General features: G+C 39.4%; 1 protein-coding gene across 2 annotated transcripts in view; it reads left to right on the top strand.

Moving 5' to 3' along the window:
* The window catches only part of LOC126975824 (probable phospholipid-transporting ATPase IA), a 121256-nt gene that overhangs the window by 44323 nt on the left and 49720 nt on the right, over positions 1-27213 (top strand). For both annotated transcript variants that reach the window (XM_050823851.1, XM_050823853.1), the window contains exon 3: positions 20619-20745. In XM_050823851.1, coding sequence (XP_050679808.1) covers positions 20619-20745 — 127 coding nt within the window. The remainder of the gene's footprint in view (positions 1-20618; positions 20746-27213) is intronic.

The following is a 27213-nucleotide window of genomic DNA, read 5'->3' as shown; positions in this document are numbered from 1 at the left end:
CAGGGCGTATCAATTGCCATCAGGAAATGACACTTATGAATGTCAAAAAATAAAAATATTTTTTCTTATTGAATATACCGCTACTTCGTAAAGAGTTGAGCTAATGAGAAAAAGTAGCAAGAAACTCACTGCCACTCTTTTAAATCAAGATTTACATTTTAATTGTTTTACAAATCATTTCAATTACAATATATGCAAAGGATCGCAACAAAATATACTCAAATGTCTAAAACTTAAAGGCTTACACGAGTAAGTCAAAAATAGACAAAAAAAAGGAAATTAATACTTATATACCAATGACGTTCTTTATAAACACAACAGTTATTGAGTACAGTAGATGCATCAATCCACACTTTCATAAAATAAAATATATAATAACTTTTACTTTAAGATAACTAAATAAAGGAAATAATAATAAAAAAAGCACATCATGCATACCTCCGAGACTCAGAGGTGACAAAATCATCCAGCCACCAGCCACAGTTAGAAGTAAAGACAGGTTTGTTATTATTGCTATAAAGTGTTTCACCGCCGCGGCCGTATCCCCTTAACAGTCGCCTAATTGCTACTGCTTGTCAAATTTCGTAATCATAATTTAAAAACATACAAATACTTCTTCACTTCAGGCCACCACCTGTTATAACAATTCTATAAGCCCCAGTTGAAGTACTTTTCCCACTTCTTCAAATACCAGTTCCTTTCATTTGAACGCATGAAACAAGGAGTGACTTGAATCAATGACCACGTACGTAATGTTTTTTTAAATTCTTTTATGGACTAGGCACACGAGCAGTGATCTTGGCATCCATGCTCTCTTAACACTAAAGCAACCATAGGAGGAAGATCACGTCAAAATGAATTCTGCTCGCACTGAAAACTCCCACTATTTTAAACTTATATAGAAACTGTATTTACGAAACGATACTGACTCTTTCACGTTAAAAGCCGGCTACGATTCTCGATGAAATCTGGTATACCAAACGCGTGGAGGTTTTGTGCAGGTTTTTCTGATTAATTATATTAAAGTAATTTGAGATTGTTTTGAAGTAATGAAATTTAAAAAATAATCATCCCTTTATCTTCGTTATGAGAACATCGTACGACGTAGTCGGTGCTGAGTGCTCTCTGATTATTATTTGAGTATTAGAAAGAAGAAGTAAGGCCTACTTGATATCACACAGGCATGAAAGAAAAGGAAAATAGGCGTTATATGTTACAAATTATGCACTTACGTTTGACTAAAATCATTTCTAGAAACAGTACTTTGCAAAACAAGGTTGGAAGGCTGGTTATTAACAAGCCCGAGCTGAAGTCGCGGGTTTTTAATGTTACGAGCAATTACCGTCACACCCGTGTGTCACACGACATCTTTCAATACAGTCGTGGGAAAAAGTAAATAATGAAATATGTTTGTTTCAACATAATTTTAGATAGTGCCGCGTTTTTGCTTCCGGACTTTATTACAATAAAACTAGGCAACGGGATTGAACGCTGATACTATTTTGACAAATGTTAATGTGAAAATTTTAATAAAAACTGGTAATTTAATATTTTAAAGAATTTTGAAAATTCAATGCGAACAAAAAATTCGATGCGTACGAGTTGATTAATTTTCCTCGCCATTTGTTGCTACACCTGTAGCAACTTATTACTAAGTAACAATGTTAAAAAGAAAACAAATACATATTTGTAAAGTTATCAACTATTTGTTATCCACGCATCGAGCAATAAGAATGTGGCTGTCTGTTGAAACTCTTTGCGCATGAAGGGATCGAAAAAAAAAACATAGGAGTGTTGTTATGAAATTCAGTACAACATTACAACACTCGTTTGGATAATGTAATGGTTATTAGAACATTGGGTGTTTTAATGTTGGCAATAAGCTAACTGTTCCAGAATCTTTAATAGAGGATTTAAAGTATTGGTGTAGATAAAACATGTTTTTGCAACAGCTAAATTTGAAACCTTGGAATTTTTATATTACTTTTTAAAACCCAAGGACAAACTCTTTCCACAGAATGGTAACACACGTAGATTTAGAGGTAAAACTCATAATTAACAATGCCTTTACAATACCAACATACACACAGCATCATTAGTTCATTAGGTTTTTTCAGTGACGTTTGGCGCGTACTATCGAATATTTCGTATAGGTAGGGGTATCTAGCTCTTTTCAAATGGGTTAAAAACTTAAAGCTGTTATGTGGATAATTCCCTTAGCAAAGTCGTAACTTTTGATCTGCCGATCTTGCTCCACTTTTTCACTTTAATATTGTAAGAATCAGGTACATAAACATTTCAAAATTTTTTTGCGAATTGCATTGCATTTTTTCCTTTATTGTAATAAAAATTTAAAATGTATCTAATTATGAAAGCTACTTTTTTTTTTTATGGAATAGGAGGACAAACGAGCGTACGGGTCACCTGTTGTTAAGTGATCACCGCCGCCCATACTCTCTTGCAACACCAGAGGAATCACAGGAGCGTTGCCGGCCTTTAAGGAAGGTGTACGCGCTTTTTTTGAAGGTACCCATGTCGTATCGTCCCGGAAACACCGCACAAGGAAGTTCATTCCACAGCTTTGTAGTACGTGGAAGAAAGCTCCTTGTAAACCGCACTGTGGAGGACCGCCACACATCCAGATGGTGAGGATGATATCCTAACTTGTGGCGTGTCGTGCGAAGGTGGAATTCGGCGGCAGGAATTAGGTAAAACAGCTCTTCGGAACACTCCCCGTGATAAATACGGTAGAAGACACACAATGAAGCGACGTCTCTACGCAACGCCAAGTGATCCAGCCGTTCACAGAGTACTGGGTCCCCGACAATTCGCGCTGCTCTGCGTTGCACGCGGTCAAATGGATCGAGCTGATACTGGGGTGCGCCAGACCAGAGATGACAGCAATACTCCATGTGTGGCCGGACCTGCGCTTTGTACAGCGCTAGAATGTGGGCCGGCTTGAAGTATTGCCGTGCTCTATTAATGACGCCCAGTTTCTTTGAAGCCAATTTGGCTTTGCCCTCCAGATGGCCACGGAATTGGCAATCGCTCGAGATTTCGAGACCCAGTATTCCGATACTAGGCGAGGCTCTTAGGGAAGTGTTGTCGAAGAGCGGTGATGCGACAAATGGGGTTTTTTTAGTGGTAAACGCGCAAACTTGAGTCTTCTGGGGGTTAAATTGGACAAGGTTCAATTTACCCCATTCCGCGACCTTCTCAAGAGAGGACTCGATAGAAGACACAAGTTTCTCCCGGCACTGGTCGACGATTTCTCGAGAGAGACGTGCATGGCCCGTGTATACGGCATCACCAGTGCTGTCATCTGCATAGCAATGAATGTTGGAGGTGTCCAACATATCATTGATATGCAGAAGAAACAGCGTAGGAGATAGCACACAGCCTTGGGGCACTCCAGCATTCACGGGCTTCGGGTTCGAGCAATGTCCGTCGACAACGACCTGTATGCTGTGCCCAGTGAGGAAGCTGGAGGTCCACTTGCACAAGCTCTTGGGAAGCCCAAATGATGGAAGTTTAGAGAGGAGCGCCTTATGCCATACACGATCAAAGGCCTTCGCTATATCCAGGCTAACTGCCAGGCCTTCCCCCTTGCTTTCAATAGCCGCAGCCCATCTATGTGTTAGGTATACCAGAAGATCACCTGCCGACCGCACATGGCGAAACCCGTATTGTCGGTCGTTGATCAACTGGTGACCCTCTAGGTATACCAAGAGCTGACGGCTTATTATGCTCTCCATGATTTTGGAGAGCAGGGAGGTAATAGCAATAGGCCTGTAGTTTACCGGATCCCAACTGTCTCCTTTTTTTTGGATCGGATGGATAAGGGCTGACTTCCATGAGTCAGAGACTACGCCTTTGGAATAAGAGTGCCGGAATAAACGCGTTAGCACCGGCGTCAACTCAGTACAACTACGTATTAATCAAATGGAAAATAATTGCATACAACATTTTTCTAAATTTGTTTCTTATTTTCAAATGTAAACTTTTAAATGTCATCAAAACCAACCAGAACAAGTTGGGATAGATTTTAGTCCAAGCTGATTATGTAGCGGACACACACAGTTTAATAATAAATTTCAAAGAAGTGAAATGAATAATTTAAAGTAATTAATTTAACCATCTATTGGTCATTATCAAAACTGGAAACCAATTAAGTTGAACATTTGCACAGTGCAGTAACATTCATAGTGAGTGAAGTGAGTCAGCTTGTTGACTGGTGAAGGATGAGCTGAGGGTCGGAGATGGCCTGGCCAGGCGGCTCACCGGATACCGTGGACCTGCCGCTGCATCAGATCAACAGCCAAGACACCGTCGACGGACTACCCATTGCGACCGTTACTGATGGACCGCAACGGCTGAGTAAGTGACGAACAGTTATTCTAAATTGACTGTGTATGTACACAGCCATTTTGTTTTATAAATAAATATCTCTGTCAGACCGTTATTTAAATAGTATCCACATGTAGCGAACAACGTCAAATTAAATGTCTTCCTTCTCTTTCACTCTATAGCTGTTTCGCCGAATATTATGAAAATGTGGTCCCGTGATAAGGGATACAATTTAGTGTAAAAAGTAATAATAACTAATTTATAAATAATATTTAATTACTTTAGTTTACTGATAGTATAGTACATACTATCAGATTGATTTGTTGCTACGAAATGTAGTAAAAGAATAATCGATTTCTTAGTGTGCGTATGTAGTAGTAGGTACGGGTCTTGGGTCTTTGACACAAAGACCCTACCGGGCATCAGATATAAAAAAAATCGCTAATCTTAAATTTCTTAATTTATGTTATTAAATTATCATCGGTCCTTGATAAGTGTGCAAAGATTCACCGCAATCCGACGTTAAAAATGAAAATAACGGTTAAAGATTCCATTACATAAATGAATAACTACCAAGTTAATAAAAGTGTGTTAAAATTAGGCCATTCCTAATCTGGTAGCTCGTTTGAAATATTTCTTAGATTTCAGGCTTATCGGCTGAATTGTGAACATATAAGTGGTACAAGCTTTCGACTCGATTTTAATTTTTTTAAATTAGCCCACGGCTACCCTTAGAAATGATCGAAATATGATGTGACTCACATGATGGGAATGTATAAATCAAAATCCCAAATGGGAAACGAACCACTCTTCTTCAAAATAAATATTCTTGGAATGCCAATTTTCGGTTCCAGTGGTCATTGTGGGAAAAATTTACCGATGTGGTAGGCAGCAGTCAGCTACCTCTTAAGACAACGCTTTTTGACATCGTAGTCATCATAGGTTCCCTCTTCTGAAGATATGTCTATTGTAATTTGGTTATAAAAATCAATGCGTGTTTCTATGTGTACGGCACTTTAACTAACCGTTTGCCTTCCCTTCCCATGGGCCTTGCGAGGAGGCCAAGGTAAGGGCGAGGTTTAATCTAGTTAAGACAATTGAAAACGATTACCTACCCGAAGAATTTTAATAAAATCTTGCTAATAAACCCTTGGTTCGGCTATTAATATAAAATATAGTCTATTTTTATATCTCAATAAGAGTTTTATAATGTATGTATGTAATATATTTAAACTAGTGGTGGTAATTTACTGTCAAAGACTATACTATAATGTTTGTGTGTATATGTTGTGTGTCATTCGAGCAGTAGTTGTGTAATATTTAATTTTAATGAATTTAATACGTTTATAAGGCATTTTGTATAAAAAATAGGTTTATGTACTTTCTTCTCCATATAATTTTCAACGGTGTTAAATTTTATATGGATATATATATAATATATTATACATATACTTATAAATATATACAGGATATTACAAAACTACCTGTAAAACCGAAAGGAGGTTAGATAGAGGCTTTATAACGAGTCCGTTCACAATATTTAAGGACCATAGTAACGCTTTAAAAATAAAAGAATATAATTATTTTCACTGATGTGCAAACCCTATTTCAGTAAAATAATAGTAAACTACGCAGAATGTACACCTAAAACTACATTTCTACCTAATTCGCGGCATGACAAAAAAACGTCTCAAACTGTGCTCCTCCTTGCTCAATACACAACCTCGCTCGTCGGCATCGGCGTCGGTGTGGCATTTCGCACCATCGTCGGTGTTATTGATGCGAAAGCCGATCCAACACGCTGTTCCATCTCAGCAACCGTTGGGCAAAGTAATACCAAAAGTAAGGATACCATTATGAATGAAAAATAGAAAAACTATTAAAGTAGACAATTATTAGGTAAAATAGGTACGTAGGTAGGCCTTTCTGTTTAATAATCTGGTTCCCTGACATGATAGCTTACTAGGGTTGGCAAAATTTTAAGCCAGTTGCGTCAGACCATACTAAGCTAAGGCGAAGTTGTGAACAGATCTCCCTGCGTGATCGATGGTACGTGAGCCTAGCCATTCGGCGTGGTGGGCGTTAAAATCGCCAAGAGACACGATCTCTGCAGTGGGGATCTGCTCCAACACGGAATTTGTAGCCATTTGGATGTGGTCGAAGAGCTGGTCAGTCTCCTCAGCGACGTAACCGCTATTCGATCTATACAGGCATGCGTAGATTCGCGGATGGTTGTCGCAGTCTACAGGCAGCCAGATGATAAATAGGTCCTGTCCTACAAGAAAACTCAGACATCCTCCCTGACGAAAACGCAGACGGCAGCCCGCGGGTATACCCGGGGTATATGAAAGGTAAGATGTGTCAGCCAGAGAGGATATCTGTGTCTCGGTTAAAAAGAGCAGGGCCGTCTCCAGGTGAAAGTGGACAGCATTTAAATTTGAGCGAAGCTCCCTGATGTTGCAAGAGTCCACAACGAATGTGGAGGAGGGTGGCTTGAGCCTCCTGCTCTGTTTGCCCCGAGTCAGCACAGGTTTACCACCTCCAGAATACGCGGGGCATACACTATTAGGTGCAGGTCGTCAGTTCATTATCTTACTAAGAATCAATCGTATATTTGTCATTCATCGAAACTAAGGTTTACAACGTGTAATAAGAAAATTCGAAACGGAAAATTCCATAATTGCCTTCAACGTTTACTTATTGATTTTCAGGACGTATTTTAATAGTAAAAAGTCATTATTTCAATATCTCGAACATGGTACTCTGATTGTTAATATGAACGCGGTGATTCCTTATAAGTGTCGGTAGAGCATTTTAGCGAGCATACAAATCGCGTACGTAACATCACAACAAGATCACGACATTCACCTTGTGTATGGCTTCCAGAGACGAACTGTCACTTGCAGGGGCCCCGGCTATCGTTGTTCTTGTCTTCAGTCGCTTTCTGTTAACCAGGAAAGCAAAGCATTCAAAACCTTAGTTCGGTTTAATGCGAGAAACGTAACTTCGCAACTTTCTTTGCAAGTGTTATTTTTTGTCTTTATAGTTATATATCTTGATTATAGATGATATTTTGTTTCCAACAACCAATACGATTTGAATTTAGAGAAATGAAATTCATAAATTAATCCCTCTATGATATTAAACTTACGGTGAGGGTTACTAATTGGTGGCAATGACATAAAATACTTAATTGGAAATTCTTAGATCATAACTGCAGTGCCCCAGTATTGTGGGGGCCCCAATACAGTCCGTCCACGTCAGGAGATTACGAGTATCACTCCTGAAGACGCACCAGTTCAACCGCGGCAGTATCGCGACCACCATGTTGGTGCAGATCCTGATAATGATGTACATGGCAACATGCCTTCTCTTCTATGTGGCTCATGTCATCGACTTCTACTTCACCGCACTCTGATACAGCTGACAGCAAAGACCATGCTAAACGTGTGCTGACTTAAGAATATGGTGTGGAGAGCCGTGCAGTTCATTTTGAACAGATTTAAAAAACTTGGTATGTACAGTGAGACTCTCATGTTCAACCTAACGTGCTTTTGCTGTTGGTTTGTATGTATGTATATCTATGTGCGTAAATAATTAGTGACACATAACAGTGAAAAAAGATGCTGTGGTCTAAATATTACACACCAAAACGTAAAATTTTTTCGTATGGAATGACGGAAAAGCTATTTATTATAAAAAACAATGTATTTTTGAATTCCCGAAGAATTTAATACCTACAAATTCAAATATTTTTATTCAAAATAGGATGTGACATCACTTATTGAAAGTCAAAAAAACTACCACCCATTCCAAAATGAATGCCTCAGGCCTGAGAAGAACGGGCGCAACAACCTCAGCGGGCTTCTTTTATCATCAAAAAATGTGTTTACAAAGTAACATTGTATAAATAAACTTATTATTATTTAATAATAAGTTAATAAGTAAGTAATAAGTAAGTTATAAGCTATTTAGCCTGAGGGCGGTTGCTCCATTCCCAATTTGTGGTATCATTAAGAAAGTCATTTATGTTATAATAACCTTTACCACACAAACGTTTTTTAACAATTCCTTTGAATAACGTAATACTTTTGTTTTGAACACTTTCTGGGATCGTGTTGTACCTTAGCGTTATTCTTACTTCTCTAAGTAACAGTTTTTGTACCACGCCTTTTTGGGTTGTAGTCTTAGCTGTGAAAGTAATTAATTATTAGTAAAAATTGAGAGGTACTCATGAAAAATATATTTTGTTGCCGCGTCAAAAATTATTAAGTACTTAAACATTGCACAGTGGTCGGGATAGAATTTATAAGTTAAATTTTCCTATCACCTGAAAAAATCCTTCTTTGTTGTTTGTAATAAATGACTACGAGAAGATGATTCAATAAATCCAAAATCAAAAATCAATACTTTTGGAAAGGATATTTCATATAAACTTTATTTGATACGAGCTTGTTACAAGTTATATTGAAAACATGAGTTGAAAAGTGTCATTGAGGTCTTACTCATAGATTAAGAATAGTGACTTTTAGTTACTATGAGTACAAAGTAGTTATTAGAGTTATTACGTTGTCATGAGGATAAAAAGTTGTAATTAATTTATAAAATTGTTTTCTTATATTTAATAATGGGGAATGCACTGATTTACTCATAGTCTACTGCTGATACTCTACTCTATCTCATATAACAAAAAGCAATACTTACGTGTGGAAGTTAACTCCTGAATTTTTACATTACGGCTTTGGTAGCCAGACGCACTCCACTCAACCACAGCGCTAACTTTTATATATTGGAATCCGGTTCTCACTCCAAATATGTTTGAAAACAATAAAATCACAAAAATACTATAAGCAATCTCGATGACATGACAGATCTTGTTTGTTTGCCTCAAAGTTGAAATTGTGGCAAACAATAAAATGGGTTACGTGATAGAGATGCAAGATCCAGAGCTTTGTCCCGTTCTATCTCAGCCTAAGTTGTATACCGCTTGTCCTTTCTATTTGTAATCAAGTTACCGACACTCAAATCAAATCAAAACAATTTATTGAAAGTAGGTATATACAATACACTTTTCCACGTCATAAATACAATACGCTAGTTCTGTAGAGTTAATTTTAAAATAAAGAAAAATTAACACTAAAATTTATATATAATTTGAATTCAATGCTTTTCTTTGTTTATGACTACAACTCTAATATTGAGTGAGAAAGAAATTATACTTATTATTAATCGCCTTGATGAAATTTTAACTTCTGTCGTGTGGACTTAAGTAAACATTTTGGAATAAAGTTCCTTATCGCACGGGGCTTGGCGGATAGGCGCTAGATAAAAAAAGTATGATTTTCAGTTACGACCCTTGCTCATCTGTTGCATGTGACATTACAGTCGGCCGCGGAGTAGAGGTGAGTTGAATCCATAAACTTTGTACACTAGCATAATAGACGAACCCTGTGTGAGAGTCAGGAACTATCCTTACACAAAAACCTAGATGTGAGAAAGAGACGAAATAGATGGACCGTAAAACCATTTTAAAACAATTTAGTGTCCAATAGTCTCCTGTCAAATTTGGACTGCATATAAATTTTAGTGTTTATATCGTAATTGTTTTGTGTTTTAATGAGTATTAATTAAAAAATATAATGGTATAGTGTTCTGTGTTAATCTAACAACTTGTTGTTGTTACCTACAGCAACAATCCAAATAAAGAAACATTTCACAGGTAAATACTGATTCTTCTATGCTGCTGCTTTTGTGATGCTTATTTTCGTACAACAAATTCACTAAAATATTGCATTTTTTAAACGTTTAAACACATATTTTTATATTCTAAAGATTAATAAAAAAATGTGTGTTAGAAATTAAAATATTGTATACGTGAATATGACTCTGTTTATCAATATTTGTCATAGGGACAATCCCTAATACTATTTGGTCGCCATTCGAGGACTTTACTGCCCCAACGGCCATCTGTCCGTCAAATTATGTGCCCTGCCCACTGCCACTTCAGTTTCGCAATCGTTTGGACTATGTCGGTTACTTGGTTCTCCTACGGATCTCCTCATTTCTGATTCTATCTCACAGGGAAACTCCGAGCATAGCCCTCTCCATTGCCCTCTGAGCGACAATGAGCTTTCTCATAAGGCCCATAGTTAGCAACCACGTCTGTCTACCGTAAGTCATCACTGGCAACACACACTGGTTAAAAACCTTCGTCTTCAGACACTGCGGTATTTGGGACGGGAAGATTTTACGGAGCTTCCCGAACGCTGCCCATCCGAGTTGGATTCGAGGAGTGACCTCCTTCTGGAAATTGGACCTGCCTAACTGGATTGTTCGTCCGAGGTAGACGTACTCATCAACAATTTCGAGTGTACAGTTCCCAATTGTTATGGGAGTAGGTGCGACATGGACATTTGATTTCGTCTGCAAATCGAAGGTGAGTGGTGTATTCGCCATTGATGTTGATGCTCAGTCCGTTCCAGACCAGAAGCTTAAAGACATCTTCCAACGCAGCGGTGAACAGCTTGGGCGATATGACATCGCCTTGTCTGACTCCCCTCTGCAGAGACGGACTGACATGGTGGCGTTTGTATACAAACACCTGGCACCTGAAGAGACTGAAGCACCACCCAGGTCTCGATCGAATCAAAGGCAAAAGGCATTCTCATAGTCCACGAACGCCAAGCATAGTGGCTAGTTATACTCCTCTGTCTTCTGTATAACCTGCCACAGCGTATGTATGTGATCTGTGGTTCTTAAAAGCCTTTTCGGAATCCGGCTTATTTGGAAGGCTGGAAGTCGTCGAACCTGCGCACGAGACGATTCGTGATAGGGTTATAAAACAGCTTATATACATGGCTTAGGCGTGATATGGGCCTATAGTTCTTCAAAAGCATTTTATCGCCCTTTTTGAAGAACTATACTTCTGTGCCATGCTTGCGGGGTTTTGCTCACGAAGATGACGGTTTATTTCTGGACGGTCTTGCGTACAGGGGTACCACCAGCTCTCAAAAGCACAGTAGTAATTCCATCATCACCAGGCGCCTTGTTGTTTTTAAGCTGTTTCTGGGCCATACTAATCTCGTACAGGCTGACGTCTCTTGGGTCTTCAGCCTTGTTGGTAACAGGTGCCCGTGTGGTCGTGTCCGTAGAGCTTCTCGACTTCCCTCAAAAGTTCTTGCTTAGACGAAACGACCCTGCCGTCACCGGTCTTTAGTTTTGTCAGTTGGCTCTGCCCGATAGACAAATCTCGTGCGAATACTTTTGAGCCTTTGTTACGCTCTATGGCCGCCTTCACACAAACTGTATTGTGGCGGCGTATATCGCGAGTCAATGACTTGGAGATCTGTCTATTAAGCTGCCTATACTCGAAAGCTTACATCCATCAATTTGAGGGTATAGTCTGAGATTTTTCTGGTTCTTTTTGAACGGCTGGCCTTGACAAACTTAGACCCAGCCGTTTGGACAGTTGCCACGAACCTGTTGTTATACTCGTCCACGTCTACGCAGTCACCGAGGCATTCGAAGCAGTTTTGCAATTCGAGTTGAAAGTTTTCGGGGTTTTGGATCTGGTGCGGGTCGGAGCGTAGACTTCACCAGTCGAGACCGCTCCAGTTTTGGATTGATATTCAATGTGCCTCCTTACTATGCTTTGATCACTTCCAGTCTTCATTGACTTGATTTCGGAGACATCATTGAATATATGTCTTTTGGTCGACATAATGAAGTAGATCTCATTTTTAGTGGCACCATCGGGGCTGATCCAAGTCCATTTTCGTTGTTATGGCTTCATGAAGAAGACGTTCATGATCCTCCTTCTCCATGAAGTCAGCTAGCATCTGGCCTTGGGCTTTTTCCAAAACCAAATTTCCCCACTCTCAACTCATCGCCGCTTTGCATTGAAGTTTCGCATGACAACGTTGAAGTGGGTCTTCGGAGTGTGAATGGCTGTTGAGATGTCCTCATACATAGCCTCCACCTCGTCATCTGAGTGTGTCGAAGTCGGAGCGTAAACCTGAATGACCTTCAACGAATACCGTTCAGTAATTCTGAGTATTAGGTATGCTACTCTAGTCGACACGCTCCCCACCTCAGGTACGTTGTTGACGAGAGACTTGTGAACGGGGAACCCAACACCACCCTGAGACAGTTGGTCACCCTTCCGGAAGTAGAGCATGTGTCCGGAATTCAGGATTATCGAGTCCTCCCCCTGTCTTCGGACCTCAGATAACCCCATGACATCCCATCGTAATCTGCTCACAGTTTCCTCCAGTTCCTCCAAGTTCTTTTTTGAATAACATTTTATGAATAAGTAGAAGAGCTGTTTAACCTGATTCCTGCCGCCGAATTCCACCTTCGCACGACACGCCACAAGTTAGGATATCATCCCCACCATCTGGATGTGTGGCGGTCCTCCACAGTGCGGTTTTCAAGGAGCTTTCTCCCTCGTACTACAAAGCTGTGGAATGAGCTTCCTTGTGCGGTGTTTCCGGGACGATACGACATGGGTACCTTCAAAAGAAGCGCGTACACCTTCCTTAAAGGCCGGCAACGCTCTTGTGATTCCTCTGGTGTTGCAAGAGAATGTGGGTGGCGGTGATCACTTAGCACTAGGTGACCCGTGCGCTCGTTTGTCCTCCTATTCCATAAAATATATTTTTTCCTCTCGATTATTGCTAATATTAATGATAAAAACAAGAAACGATAGAGCCTTATGCAATTGCTTTTTTATTATTGTGTATTAAATTTTTTGATGAGGCCTTACAAGGCCAACTTAATAACAGTATAAATTCTATGATTCTTTTTATTTAATATTTTGTAAAAAATTTACAGTGGATGAAGTATTTTGAATTGAATTGAATTTCGAGGAATTCCTAGTGTAAATTAGGCATTTGTACCGAGTCGTTATGCCCAAAAATTTTGTATAATCTTACAGGAAGAGGTCTATGATAAAATCAAAAGTTCTTGGATAAAAGTTGCTTAGGCAGACAGAGCTGGTAAAGTAAATATAGACCTAGCAGCACTGAATGTGATAAGTCATAATAGTGTCTACGGGCTTGCATTTCATGCCATAAAAATATTAAAAAAAAATCATAACTCATAATATGTCATAACACAACATTCAATGAAAAACTAAAATCGATACTTTTATCTTATTTACAAGAAAATCGCACAATTATTGTTGTAGTTTCTTGTTTTTATCATAGTTTTTGTATCTCAAGTTTTTATGTGTATTTCAATTTCTCATAATAAATACAGAATGCTCTGACTATTCTTCTTTAAATACTATTATTAGCGATTAGTATGTTTAGGAAAGATTTCTATATTTTATTGCAGTTTTCCCGGTGATAATGTGTGTCAAATTTAGTGTTCTACTAGTGTTAATCAATTAGTGTGACCGTGACTTTGTAGTTTTATTCGGCAGTATAGTTTCCCGTTTGGAATGGTTCTAAGATAATATTTGTGAAATTATTTTGAAAACATAAAACATGACGGCGCCTTTCTCACGTTTATACCGAGCTATGGTGCTCAAAATGAACCAGCGTAAGTCTTCTTATCAATCATTTATTTTATGAGACACTATTCGGTAGCTTGAAAGTAGTCTGATTTAGAATATAACAAATTGAGTGCTCTGCTGAAAATCCATTGCCATAAGCGCGGACGGTACTACTCACCTCTACTTTTTTGTTGTTCACTGATTTAAAATGTTTTATTGAGGTCCGTTTTGTTGGAAATGTAGTGGGAATTGAATCCCTACAACAGATTTACTATGCACTGTGATAATTACCTGACAAATTTGAAACATATTAAAAAATTTGTATTGAAATTGTGTTGTTAAATTACATATCTATAATTTTTACCTATATATATTTAATAAAATCAAATCAAGTATATCAATGTCAATGTAGCTGTTATCTACTAGCTGTTATCTTAATTTAAACACAACACCAGATTGAACTGAATGTTTTTATTCTGAATTAGACTATATTTTGAATATGACTTATATGCAACAGGTCAATGGCCTTATCTACAACGGGTGTCTTATGTTATCTATTTCTTTCTCTATCTTATATTATATCAATTTCTCAGTTCTGAAATGCTTTTAATTTGAGCAATATACTTGAATGTGTTCAACAAATCTGAGTAATATGAAACATATGCTGACCTTTAGCAATGAAATTATTAACCTATCCAAATTGGCCGTGCCCCAAGGCACTATATTTGTTAGATACACCAAAACCTCATGTGCTGTACGGCAACCTACTCCTTCACCAAGTTATGACCCTTATTTTGCTTATTATATGGTTTTGTTTTGCATGGTCTTAAAGCTTGTTTCAAGAGCTTTCTAATACATTAATTCAATTCATCCTACTTATGAGCAATCTATTGCTATATGTAAAATAATACACATTGACAGAACTCTGCATGAGCTCCACAATCATGACTATCAGATTTTTCATGTGATCAGCGTTTCCTGAAACGGAAAGGTTAAAGTCTACCATGCATGGACAAGTAGTACAATAGATCTGAAGATGGTTAAGTTTGTCCATAGACATATTTTGTTGTAATCCCCACACTTACAATAAAGATATACATAATATTATAAATAAATTATATTTTAGTAGTTTGTCGAAGTTTAGTAGTCTCATAAAATGAAGTCTATTTGTGTACTTTAATTGTTTTTCTATTATTCTCAAGTGTATTTTATATTTTTTTTGATATGAAAAATCCTTCTTATTTAATAATTATAGAAACTATCTGTAATATTTTCTCTCTAAGTAAGTATATATTATATATACAGCAGAGACTCAAACTAGACTATACTCTCACACATCACCTTAATAGTCATCAACTGTAATTCTATTCCACTCTGATCTGATGTTTGATCTTATTGTGAGAACTAAGTTGTGAAATGGGTTTTGGTCATCGTAAAGGTGTCTTAAATGCTGTAGTCTTGGTTTTCTGATGGTGGTAATATTAAAAGTTGTAAGCTAAGTATTTTTTTAAGGATTTATTTTTAAAATTCTGCTACACTAAGTAAACCAAAAGGTACATTTTTACAATGTTTTTTTTTTAAATATTAGTATGAAAACAATATTTGTATCACAAACAATTTTTAAAAAGCTCATCCATTTAAAATTATCTGTACATATTCTGGATTCTTGATCACAATTTTCAATAAATGTGCTGTACTTTGTTGATCAATAATATCTGGTAGTTTGGTTTTTACTATTGTTCATGTCTCCCAATTGACTTTTGCTGTTTTATCAACTAAGAAACTAATTTCTTATTATAGTGTAAAATAAATATTTTCTTATCTCAATAAAGTTAAAGAGTTATAAAACCAATGTTGATGCTGATAAAACATTTGTGACATAGTTCATATGAACTTTTTAAAGTGACTTTTATTCCAAATCTCGCCTCTGTAGGATATAAGATGAACTCAGCAAGTTTCAAGGAACAGCTAATTGTAATGCAAAAAGTAGCCCTCAAAGAGATTATATCAAAAAAAGAGCGGTGTTGCTGAAAGCTGCCTTTGGTAACTCCAGCCAGTCCGCTGCACATGGAGAATGACTCCTTAGTTCATACGGTAAAGGTGTAGGCGGATCTTGAGGGGATGGTCTTTGTCTCTAACCCGACTATTAACAACAATGGATAACCAAGATCAACCTATAGTGTCAGAGCTCAACTATAGTTCTGGCAAAAATTGTTCAGCAAGCTCTGTTTTTCCTTGGTTGTTAAGAAGTCTGTATGTGTATTTGTTTCTAAATATGTAAATAATATGCTCATTTGTCATCCTTTTCCATAAATCCTTGGGTCCTTGGTCTAATGAAATTCAGCCCTTGTTCATTTGATCCGGCTTACTACAGGCCTATTGCTTTTACCTCCCTGCCCTCTTTAATCGTTAAGAACATATTAACACCTGGCGGCTGGCACTCTAACGGCCGTTCCCAATATACTATCTACAGATAGAGATAAATTACTACTTTCTACTGTCAGTAAGTAGCTGTTAATAATTTGAAGCTGTCCCAATGTACCCGATAAGTCTTTCTTCCTTATATTGGGACGCGTGAATTGAAATTTCCATACAAACTTCTATCGCTGGTAAGCTCTACGTCGTCCCTTTGATGGACAGCGTGTACGGATAAGCTGAGTTACCGTCGATTAGTTTATTGGAACAGAAAAGTCAACGATAGTTAAGATTTTTATCTCAAGTAAGAGATAGACTGAACATTGGGAACGGCTGTTAGTATGCATAGAATGTCACATTTTTATATACGATCAGCTGGTGATCTTCTGGTACACCTGACATAGATGGGCGTCGGCTATCAAAACTAAAAAAAAAGGCCCGCTGAGCTTGTTGCGCCCATTCTTCTCAGGTCTGAGGCATTCATTTTGGAATGGGTGGTAGTGGTTTCAATAAGCGATGTCGCATCCTATTTTGAATAAAAATATTTGAATTTGAATATCCATTGTTCGATTATTTGGGTTAGATTTTTTTAAATTACAACTATAATTGTTAAATTTAAAGACATCAACTACTTGTATTTCGTCTACTAAGTATTCATGAGGTCTGATCAATAAACGCATTACCAAGAAACAATGCGTTTCGTTAATCCGGAAACAATTGAAACCGACAACTTTCCTCATCCTCTTGCAACACCAAAGCATTCACAAGAGTGTTGCCGGCCTTAAAGGAAGGTGTACGCTCTTTTTTTAAAGGTACAAGGAAGTTCATTCCACAGCTTTGTTGTACGTGGAAGGAAGATCCTTGAAAACCGCACTGTGGAGGAACGTCACACGTCCAGATGGTGGGGATGATATCCTAATTTGTGACGTGTCGTGTGAAGGTGGCAGGAATCAGGTGAAATTTCGGGGAAGCTCTTTAAAATATAAATGAGAACATATACAAGCACAACAATGTTTGTGCCAACAATACCTACTCTTGATCATAAAATGCTATACTTTCACCACAAAACTTGTCTAAAAACACGATGTTTGCGTGTTTTCTGCTTACTCTTCGCCTTAAGGGCGTAGGCTATCCATTACTTGAGTGAGTACTGGAAATACGCGCAGGTGTTGCGAGAGCACGTCACCCGCGGCCGCTACCATACAAGTACGTAGGTCACGCCTATAATACGACATGAGTAATTCCAAGCGGCCTTGATGAATTTTCCGAGGCATTAATTATGTAACTGTACGTAGGGAGCGAAAATATAACTGTCATGACTCGCAAATTTTACGGTAATTAATAATAATTTAGCTAACGGGCAGGTATACCGCTTTACAGACGTTGACCATGACCAAATGTGAGGCAAATAATATTCTTTCTATTGAAAATTATGACAATACGCCTAGTACACCGTTCCGTCACCGACCTATAAACATTTATCGTGAAGGACAACAACTGGTGATCTATGCCTAGTATGTTTATAGCACGGTCATGGTATAGTACGCTGTAGTGGCCAGATATCTACATATTACTTCTAAGTTCTACGCACCATTCCAGTTTGGCACGGCATGTTTTAGGCAGTGTTTACATCGGGTAGGTATGATCGCATACAATCTCTTGCTCTTCGAATAAGAAGTGTACTAGGAACTTGTAGTAAGATGGGAAGCAAGTAATCTGAGTTCCTTTGTACGATTACTATAACAATATATAAGAAGTGAAGTTTCTGTTCCTCTAAAGTCTAAACTATATCTTTTCGTAGATTATTTTAATTCGATCAGATTTCATGGTTTGAAAATTGTATATTTTGCGTCAAATTATTAAGCCATTTCAGCTGGCTAGTAGATATGTGCTAAAAGTTTTCTTGTTACTTATTTAAAATGGGTTATATGCATGCTACTGGAAGGCCAGAAACGCTCGTGTGGTCATTACTCTGGTGCTACAAGAGTCTGGGCGGCCGGCCATCACTTTACATTTACCTTTATACCAGTCATTTGAGTCCATCTTAACGATCCATGCAGATTTCATATTGTCAAACACGTAAGTAGTGTTATGGCAGTACTTATCTGTTGCTGACACATAATAAATATGATCGTTTGCCTCAACGAAGATCTCCTAGAACAGCTTATTATATGCCAATCCCTTGCCTTTTATGGTACAGTTATGTAATTAATTCATTATAGGCTGCTTAAAACATTACAATTTTCATGAGACAACTGCAGTAGGTACGTAGTCCTCTTACAATGTAAAATATCAAAGTACTTTTTATATTATTGAACATCAAAATATTTTTTATATTGAATTTAATTTCAGAAAAACGTTCCAAACACAATCATGTCGAAATTGAGTTAACACATTCAGTGCCATTGACACGCCTAGCGTGTCCACACTAATTCTTATCTGCATGCCGCCAGCACGCCGGGCGTGCTCACCGTTTTTCATCTATATCTCAAAGATTAGACAATATTATTGTCCGAAAGACTCTGAGCATAAACTTTCTGCCGTAAGCTAAAGTATTCTGAAGTGGTTCCAGGATCTGATATTTTTTTAAGGTTCATCAAAAATAATCTATTATGTAATGCCGCGAACATACCAGGCGTGTTCATCTCCAGCAGTTCTCAATCTTTTATATTATTAGGTCAATTTACTACATTTATAATGCCAATAATAAAATATAGAATATTTTTTATAAGTTATCATTTATTTTATTCCTTGGCACTTAGGTTGAACAAAAAAGATAAAATAAATTGCATAAAATATTTACCTATAATGTACCCCTTTAGGTACCTAATTATAAACGCTTATCAGCTGTTGTGTAACTCGGATCTGTTTCCTTCTCTCTCTTTCACCAATATCTTTTCATTCATCGGAAGAAGACAAAACCCTGCCCAGGATCTATTCCAATGTTATAAAGCTGAAGAGTTTGTTTGTTTGGTTGAACGCGCTAATCTCAGGAATAACTGGGCCCATTTGAAAAAATCTTTCGGTGTTTGATAGCACATTTATTGAGGAAGGCTATAGGCTACTTTTTATCCCTAAAAAGTAAATGGTTCCCGTAAGACGTGGGTAAAACCGCGGGGCACTGCTAATATTAGATACGTTTGGCGATCGTTTATAAATAAAGTCCCTAGTAGGAATACCATTTACTTCAGTTGCTTGCCAATTATTTTTTTGGTAATAAAACAAACCCGAGTGTCATAAAAAGATTAGGTGAGCCGCACATTGGGACGTTACCATGCCTGCCGTAAGGTCTGTAACAGAGAGCGCAACAGGCGGCGTCCTATTCCCACGTTTTATTGCACCACGGGCAGCAAGTCTTTAACATTAGTATAGCTCCTTACATCAGTGTTCGAAGTGTTCGACATCGGATGTTTCCTACGATCTCTTCCTTTCACTGGATTTACGTTTATACTTACGAAGACCCCGGCTTGTGTTATTGGACCCTGTGATTGCTTTTGCAAAGACCCCGGCTAGTGTTATTGGACCTTGTGATTTCTCTTGCATAGACCCCCGCTTGTGTTATTGGACCTTGTGATTACTCTTGCAAAGACCCCGACTAGTGTTACTTTTGTGATTGTTTTTACGACGAGCTCAGCTTGTCCTTGTGAAGAATTTGGTATCCTTACCGGCTTCGCTAATTACTTCGCTTAAAACGGTGGTAAGTTAAATTATACTCTTATTATAAATGTGAAAGATACCTACATAGTTCGTTTCATTAAAAAATCATAAATAAGTAACCAAAGGTTGAAATTCACTGATCAAATTACGATAAATACTTACCTTGGAATCTACTAACTGCCATAATTTAACTTTCAAAAGCACAAACACTGCTAAAAACAAAATATCTCTTCAGTAACTCGAGAAAGACTGATCAATAAACACGGTTGAAGCCGAAATAACGCTTTCTTTGATTTTACCTCTTAACAGTGCCGGTGAACACGCCTAGCGTGCTACGTAATTCCATCCTGCAGTGCCGCGAGCACACCTAGCATGTTTGCGTTTTTTATAGGGCGGCATCGCTGGGAAGTATTAGAAAATCGTGGTGGCATTGAATGTGTTAAGAACAGAAAACTGGTTACGTGATTCATATTAACGGACTGACAAAAAATGGCAGCCCTACTGTCATACTTTGAATGACATCATGACTTAGTGGCCCAACGTACATGTATGGAATACACTAATATTTATTAAACATTAAGCACTAATTCCTTAAAATGTGATGTTTGTGGCTTGTCTTTCAACGTTTTTCAGGAACTACGTTTAAATAAGCCTTAAAAGCTTTGTTGTCAATTGCAGAAATGACAGAATGTGTGTCTTTCAGATGAGGACGAGGTGACCACGTCGGGCATCACTGATGGCGCCGCTGACGAACAGAGCCGGGTCATCTTCGTGAACCGGCCGCAGCCCCAGAAGTTCGTCAGCAACAGAATATCTACCGCCAAATATAGGTGCGTACTTACAACGATCATGTACTCGCGCTCGCTTGGACTGTTTACGATCAAATCACACAGCAATTGCAAACAGATATTTATTAGTTTTACGCGACATTCTTAAAAGAAACGTTTGGAGAAATAATGTGGTACTTTAATGGCTTTAAGCTGTACCAAATGCCCGGGGGACTTTTCATCGTGGGCTCTAGGACCTAAAATAGGAAAATATTTGTAAATAATGTTAAGTAAATAAATCTAACTAGGTAACACTGAAAATGTTTAGAAAATGAAAAACTTCTTAATGTAGAAAGTTGCCAATACTTTTATTGTTTTTCGAAGTAATCTCCGTTCCTCTCTACACATCGTCGCATTCGATGGAACCACTGAGAAAAGCAGTGGGCCCATTCTTCCTTAGGCATTTTCGCACGCTTTCATCTTCAGGGCTCGTAAAGCGAATACCTCGAATTTTATTTTTAGTTCTTGGGAATAAATAAAAGTAGCCGGACGCCAGGTCAGGACTGTATGGAGGATGACTCATTATCTCGACACCTGCCATAGTCAAATGTTCAACAGTCCGTTTTGTGGAGTGCGCTGAAGCATTGTCGTGGTGAAGGAGGATCCTGCTTTGAGGGCGCTGCTGTCGAATTTTTTTTCAAGATAACAGGCAAACAGCGATTGACATACCAGTCTGCAGTAACTGTCCTTCCAACTTCTAGCACAACTGTCACGAAATGACCTTTCCGACCAAAGAATGAGGCAATCATCTTTTTTCCTTGACTTCTTCCTTTCTTTACCTTAGTTGGCCGATCCTCGATAGGAAACACCCACTGAGCTGATTGTCTTTTGGTTTCGGGTTCGTAGCAATATTCCAGCTTTCATCACCTATGACGATGTCAAATACAGCATTTGAGTCACTACCCTTGAACTTATCTAACAGTTGGCGACACCAGTCCATGTGAAGGTATTTCTGGTCGTCGGTTAAAGTATGGGGAATCCATATGGTACAAAGCTTCCTGACGAAGAAATGCTAATCGCAGCCTATCATAGCTTGGTTGTTCAGTAAGCCCACAACGAAAGTCATAATAAATAATTGACCGCAAAATTTTCTCGCGTTAGGTTCATTTTCACGTGTAACAAGAGCTTTAGATTTGCCGCCAATTCACAAAAACAAATGACAAATGAATGCAATATACTACATTAGGTTACCATAGAGTTCTAAAAAAGAAATTCAGAAAAAGTTTTCATTAGCAATGTTCCTAACTGCCTAGTTCTAAACATTTTCAGTGTTCGCCACGTACTGCACAAATATCTATAGATCTATAGATCGTAAAAAAAGTAAGATAGATACAGGAAAAAACTAGGAAAGTATTTTGCTTCTCCTCCATTCTGTTCTAGATTTCGTGCAGTTAGCATTTAAATTAATTATCTCATTCTGCCGATAAATAATATATCTACTAAGCAAGGCTTTTTCAAAGCTTCGTATAAAATTAATGATGAACCGTTAAATTTTCGTCCATCGTTTCTTTTAATAAATCAACTCTCTTCAATGTTTTGTACAATGAAAGGAAAATCCGATCTAAATTGGGAACGCAATGTAATCACGGAGCAAATCTGTCCGCTTATTGTTTACGCGTGTTTGGGGTCAGTTGGCGTGGTGCCCGGCATGATGTCACGCCGCTACCGTCATGTCGCATATCCACGCACCCGCCACTCCCTGTTTATGATAACGTAGCTTCGGGGGTTGTGAACAATATCCAAATCTGGTCAATGGTTTTAATGTTGGTGTTACGCGTCAGTATTACTTGCAAAATATTTCACCATATGCCCACTAACTTTACTTTATCAATCGTATATGTGTTACATGACATTTATCCCGCTGTGTCTGGAAAGTGTGCCCCAGCCCGGTTGTGCCCCAACTGGTTTTTACGCATCTATTCTGATAAGTCCTTCAAAAGAGTTATTGCTGACGCGAAGTCGAAACACATTGGCAGAATTCGCGAGAGACTTGCACGCCTTCCCTCGGGAACTCGTGCGTTCTAGTCGCTCGCCAAGGCTGTCCAAGGAAACTTCTGCCAGCCAGCCATTCCGCCACTGCACAGGGATGATGACTCGCTGGCCCATGACGCGAAAGAGAAAGCTGATCTCCTGGGCTCCCTCTTCGCGTCCAACTCGACTCTGGATGACCAAGGTGCACCACCACCGCATATTCCGCGGTGCGATTCATATATGCCGGAGGTAAAAATCCGGCATGGTGCCGTGCTTAAGGCGCTTCTCACCTTGGACATTCACAAATCGAGCGGGCCCGATGGCAGTCCCCCGATAGTGCTGCGGACATGTGCTCTGGAACTGGCGCCGGTCCTTACCCGTCTTTTCCGGCTCTCCTACTCATCAGGCGTAGTCCCGAAATTATGGAAGGCGGCTTTAGTGCACCCGATCCCTAAGAAAGGTGTACGCTCAGATCCGTCTAACTACCGCCCCATTGCCATTACCTCCATTTTCTCCAAAGTAATGGAGTCGATCATCAACCGCCAGCTCTTGGGATACCTAGAGGGGCACCAGCTGATCAGCGACTGCCAGTACGGTTTCCGTCAGGGTCGCTCAGCTGGTGATCTTCTTGCGTACCTCACCTATAAATGGGCGCAAGCGGTTGAGTCGAAGGGAGAGGCGTTGGCGGTGAGTTTGGACATAGCGAAGGCCTTTGATCGGGTGTGGCATAAAGCGCTTATAGCAAAACTGCCATCCTATGGGCTTCCCGAGAAGTTGTGCAAATGGGTCACTAGCTTTTTGGCTGATCGGAGCATCAAGGTTGTTATCAACGGTGCATGCTCCGACTTAAAACCCATAAACTCTGGTGTCCCGCAAGGCTGTGTGCTATCCCCTACGCTGTTTCTTCTGCATATCAATGATATGCTGCAAATCAGCAATATTCATTGCTATGCCGACGACAGCACGGGGTATGCTTCCTACACCGGCCGTGCCAACATGTCCCGGGATAGCGTCGACGAGAACCGGATCAAACTTGTGTCTGAAATCGAGACTATGCTTTGCAAAGTCTCGGAATGGGGCCGACAAAATTTAATCCAATTCAACCCCAAGAAGACACAAGTTTGTGCGTTCACCACTAAAAAGTCTCCCTTTGTCGTATCCCCTCGATTCGAGACCACTCCTCTAACTGCCACAGCCTGTATTGGCATACTTGGCGTCGATATATCGAGCGACGTTCAGTTCCTTGGTCACTTGGAAGAGAAGGCCAAACTGGCCTCTAAAAAGCTTGGTGTACTCAGTAAGGCGAGACAGTACTTCACTAAAAGCCACCGCCTGCAACTTTATAAGGCGCAAATTCGGCCTCACATGGAGTACTGTTCTCACCTCTGGGCGGGTGCTCCCCAGTACCAGCTTCTTCCATTTGACCACATACAACGAAGAGCGGCTCGAATCATCAACGATCAAGTCATCTCCGATCGGCTTGATTCTCTAGCATTGCGTAGAGATGTGGGTTCTCTCTGCATCTTCTACCGCATTTATCACGGGGAGTGCTCAGAGGAGCTGTTCGGGTTGATTCCAGCAGCCGAATTCCACCATCGGACATTACGTGCAAAGTACCATCCGCATCACGTAGACGTCTGGCATTCCACAACCGCGCGTTTTCTTCGAAATTTCTTGCCTCGCACAGCCACTTTGTGGAATCAACTACCGGCAGCGGTCTTCCCGAACAGGTACGACTTAGGGACCTTCAAGAAAAAAGCATACTCCCACCTTAAAGGCCGGCAACGCATTTCTTGACACACCTGTTGTTGCGGATGTCCATGGGCGGTTGCCTCACCTCTCCCCATCCCGTGAGCCTCTTGCCTGTTTACCCCCTCTCATACAAAAAAAAAAAATTGTTTCTTGAAGAACATAGCCCCGGTCTCGTGTAACTTGTTCGTCCGATCCCTAAAAAGACAACATCTTGGATCAGATCTCAAAGTCTATTTCACGGCTGCGTTGTAAGATGTCTTTAAGCTTCTGGACGGCGAATTCACCTTCGTTTCGCAGACGATATCGTAATCAAGGCTGTGACAATGGAGGCTTAACCCATATGCTCGATAGCCTCAATACTGCTTCCCAAGGAGTACGTCTCAATTCTCAAAATGAACATGGACAAGACGAAGATTATGTTTAATGTCAATGTTGCACCAGCATCATTCCCGTAACAGCTGTGAACTGTACTCTCGAAATTGTTGACGAGTACGTCTAACTTGGACAAATTATCCAGTCTGAAGACGAACGAACGCGGTTTTTAACCAGTGTTGACGTACAGAACGCAACTCATGCTGGAGCTCATGGTCACTCAGAGAGGGAATGGAGAAGGGCTATCGGAACTTCCCTGTAAGATCGAATCAGAAACGAGGAGATCAGTAGGAAAACCAAATTCACGGACATAGCCCAGATGGTTGCGAAACTAAAGTGGCAGTGGACGGGGTATACATAGACTGATGACCTTTGGGGCAGTAAAAACCTCGAATGGCGATTACGTACCGGAAGACGCAGTGTTGGTAGGCCCCCCACAAATTGGATCGACGATCTGGTCAAGATTGCCGAAATAAGTATGAGGGCAGCGCAGGATTGATCGTCATGGCGAACTTTAGGGGAGGCCTTTGTCCAGCAGTGGATGTTTTCCGGCTGAAACGAAGTGTTGTTTTCAGCATGGGAATCTTGTAGTATACCTTACACACAGTTAGCCGCCGGTGGTTTAAAACAGGGGAGCAAGACGGTTAGTCTTACAGTGAGGGTTATTTCATACATTGGCTTCCGAGATTTTTCCAGAGACGAGCTGCTTTACTGGGCGCAATATACATTTCCACAAGTCGATGTGCTATCTTCTGCATTATGTCTTCAGCATATCACTGATATATTGAATCCCTCAGGCATGCATTACTATGGTGACGATGGTACTCGACTTGCCAAATACACAAACCATGCATGGCTATCTCGCGAAATCGTCAATCAGTTCTGAAAGAAACTTGTATCTTCTATCGAATTCTTTCTTGCAAAGATCGTAAATGTGAATTAAAATATAGTTTATAGTTTGAGTTTAATTTCCAAAAGACTTAAATATGCACGTTGTGCTCCATCATCTGTCGTTTTGTGTTCGACGAAAGTACTACTAATATTGGAATACTGGATATCTAAAGTTCGAGAGTTTGTGTTTTGCCAGCGCACAATTTAGCGCTCAATGTAGTACAGGTCCGGCCATGTATAGTACATTGCTGTCATCCCTGGTCTGGTGCACCCCAGTACCAACTTGAATTATTTGACCGCGGCACGCAAGATCTGCTTGAATTGTCGGAGATCCTCTACTCTGTGAAGGTCTCGATCCTTGCGCGTGCGCTTTGTTGTCTCTTCAGTGTGTGTAGTTATCCGGTAAACTAAACACGGGATGTGTTCCGAACTTCCGTTGATGACTCCTTCCGAGTTGACTGATTTTATTGCAGAAACGTCAAGAATATATTAGTAAATTTTCAAAGCAAAACAATATCCGCTTTGGAAATAAAAAACTTAGATCATTTACACGTCTGAATAGACTGTGACGGCTGTGAAAACGTCTTAAAAATTGAGGTTGACAGTTAACTTCTATTTTGAGCAATGCTGCGTGCATCCACTAACACAAGGTGACATACAAATCGGGAGTATAAGACGTAGCTTGTCACGCACACCAAAGTAATAAACCTGGCCTGTTTGCATCTGTTATCTAGCAGCAAGAGGCTCTATCTAGACATATAAATTATCTATACTATAATATTATAAAGCTGCAGTGTTTGTTTGTTTGTTTGTTTGTTTGAACGCGCTAATCTCTGGTACTACTGGTCCGATTTGAATGATTCCTTCAGTGTTGGGTAGTCCATTTATCGAGGAAGGCTATAGGCTATGTTTTTTTTCTTTCAAAATTAGGGATCCGTAATAATATTGCTATTTTATAACACAAGGTGTAAAATCGAAAACCTATTTTTGCGTGCGCTGCAAAAACTATTGACAATAGTAACTATTGACAAATGATGTACAGGCTATAATTACTTACTTATTATTACTTATAAAACTATCGCGTGAATTATACTTTATATGGCAAAACAACGTTTGCCGGGTCAGCTAGTCTAAGATAAAAATAATAAATATTAAAATATATACATACACTAATGGACCTGACAGACGTTGTCTTGTACACACGTCTTAAATTAAAAAAATATTGGTCCAGCCGTTAGGAGGAGTTCACTGTCAACACACGTACAGAAGAATTATATATATAAAGATAAAAGAATTGCTCGTTAAATAATAATAAATACAATCAGTCAGCTGCACATTGATGCATGCTACATATAAGATTATGTAACATTAATGTAAACTTAGCTTAGAGTACGCGTGGTACCTGTGCGCTCCCAATGTCAAGGTTTTCATATCGGCGTGGTGTTTCCTTCAGCAAACTTGACCTTAACTTTGTGCTTCATCGCG

The sequence above is a fragment of the Leptidea sinapis genome, chromosome 38 (genome assembly GCF_905404315.1).
Source record: "Leptidea sinapis chromosome 38, ilLepSina1.1, whole genome shotgun sequence".
Taxonomy (NCBI): Eukaryota; Metazoa; Arthropoda; class Insecta; order Lepidoptera; family Pieridae; genus Leptidea; species Leptidea sinapis.
Note: the sequence above shows the minus strand (reverse complement) of the source record. Positions and strands in the feature narration are given on the sequence as shown.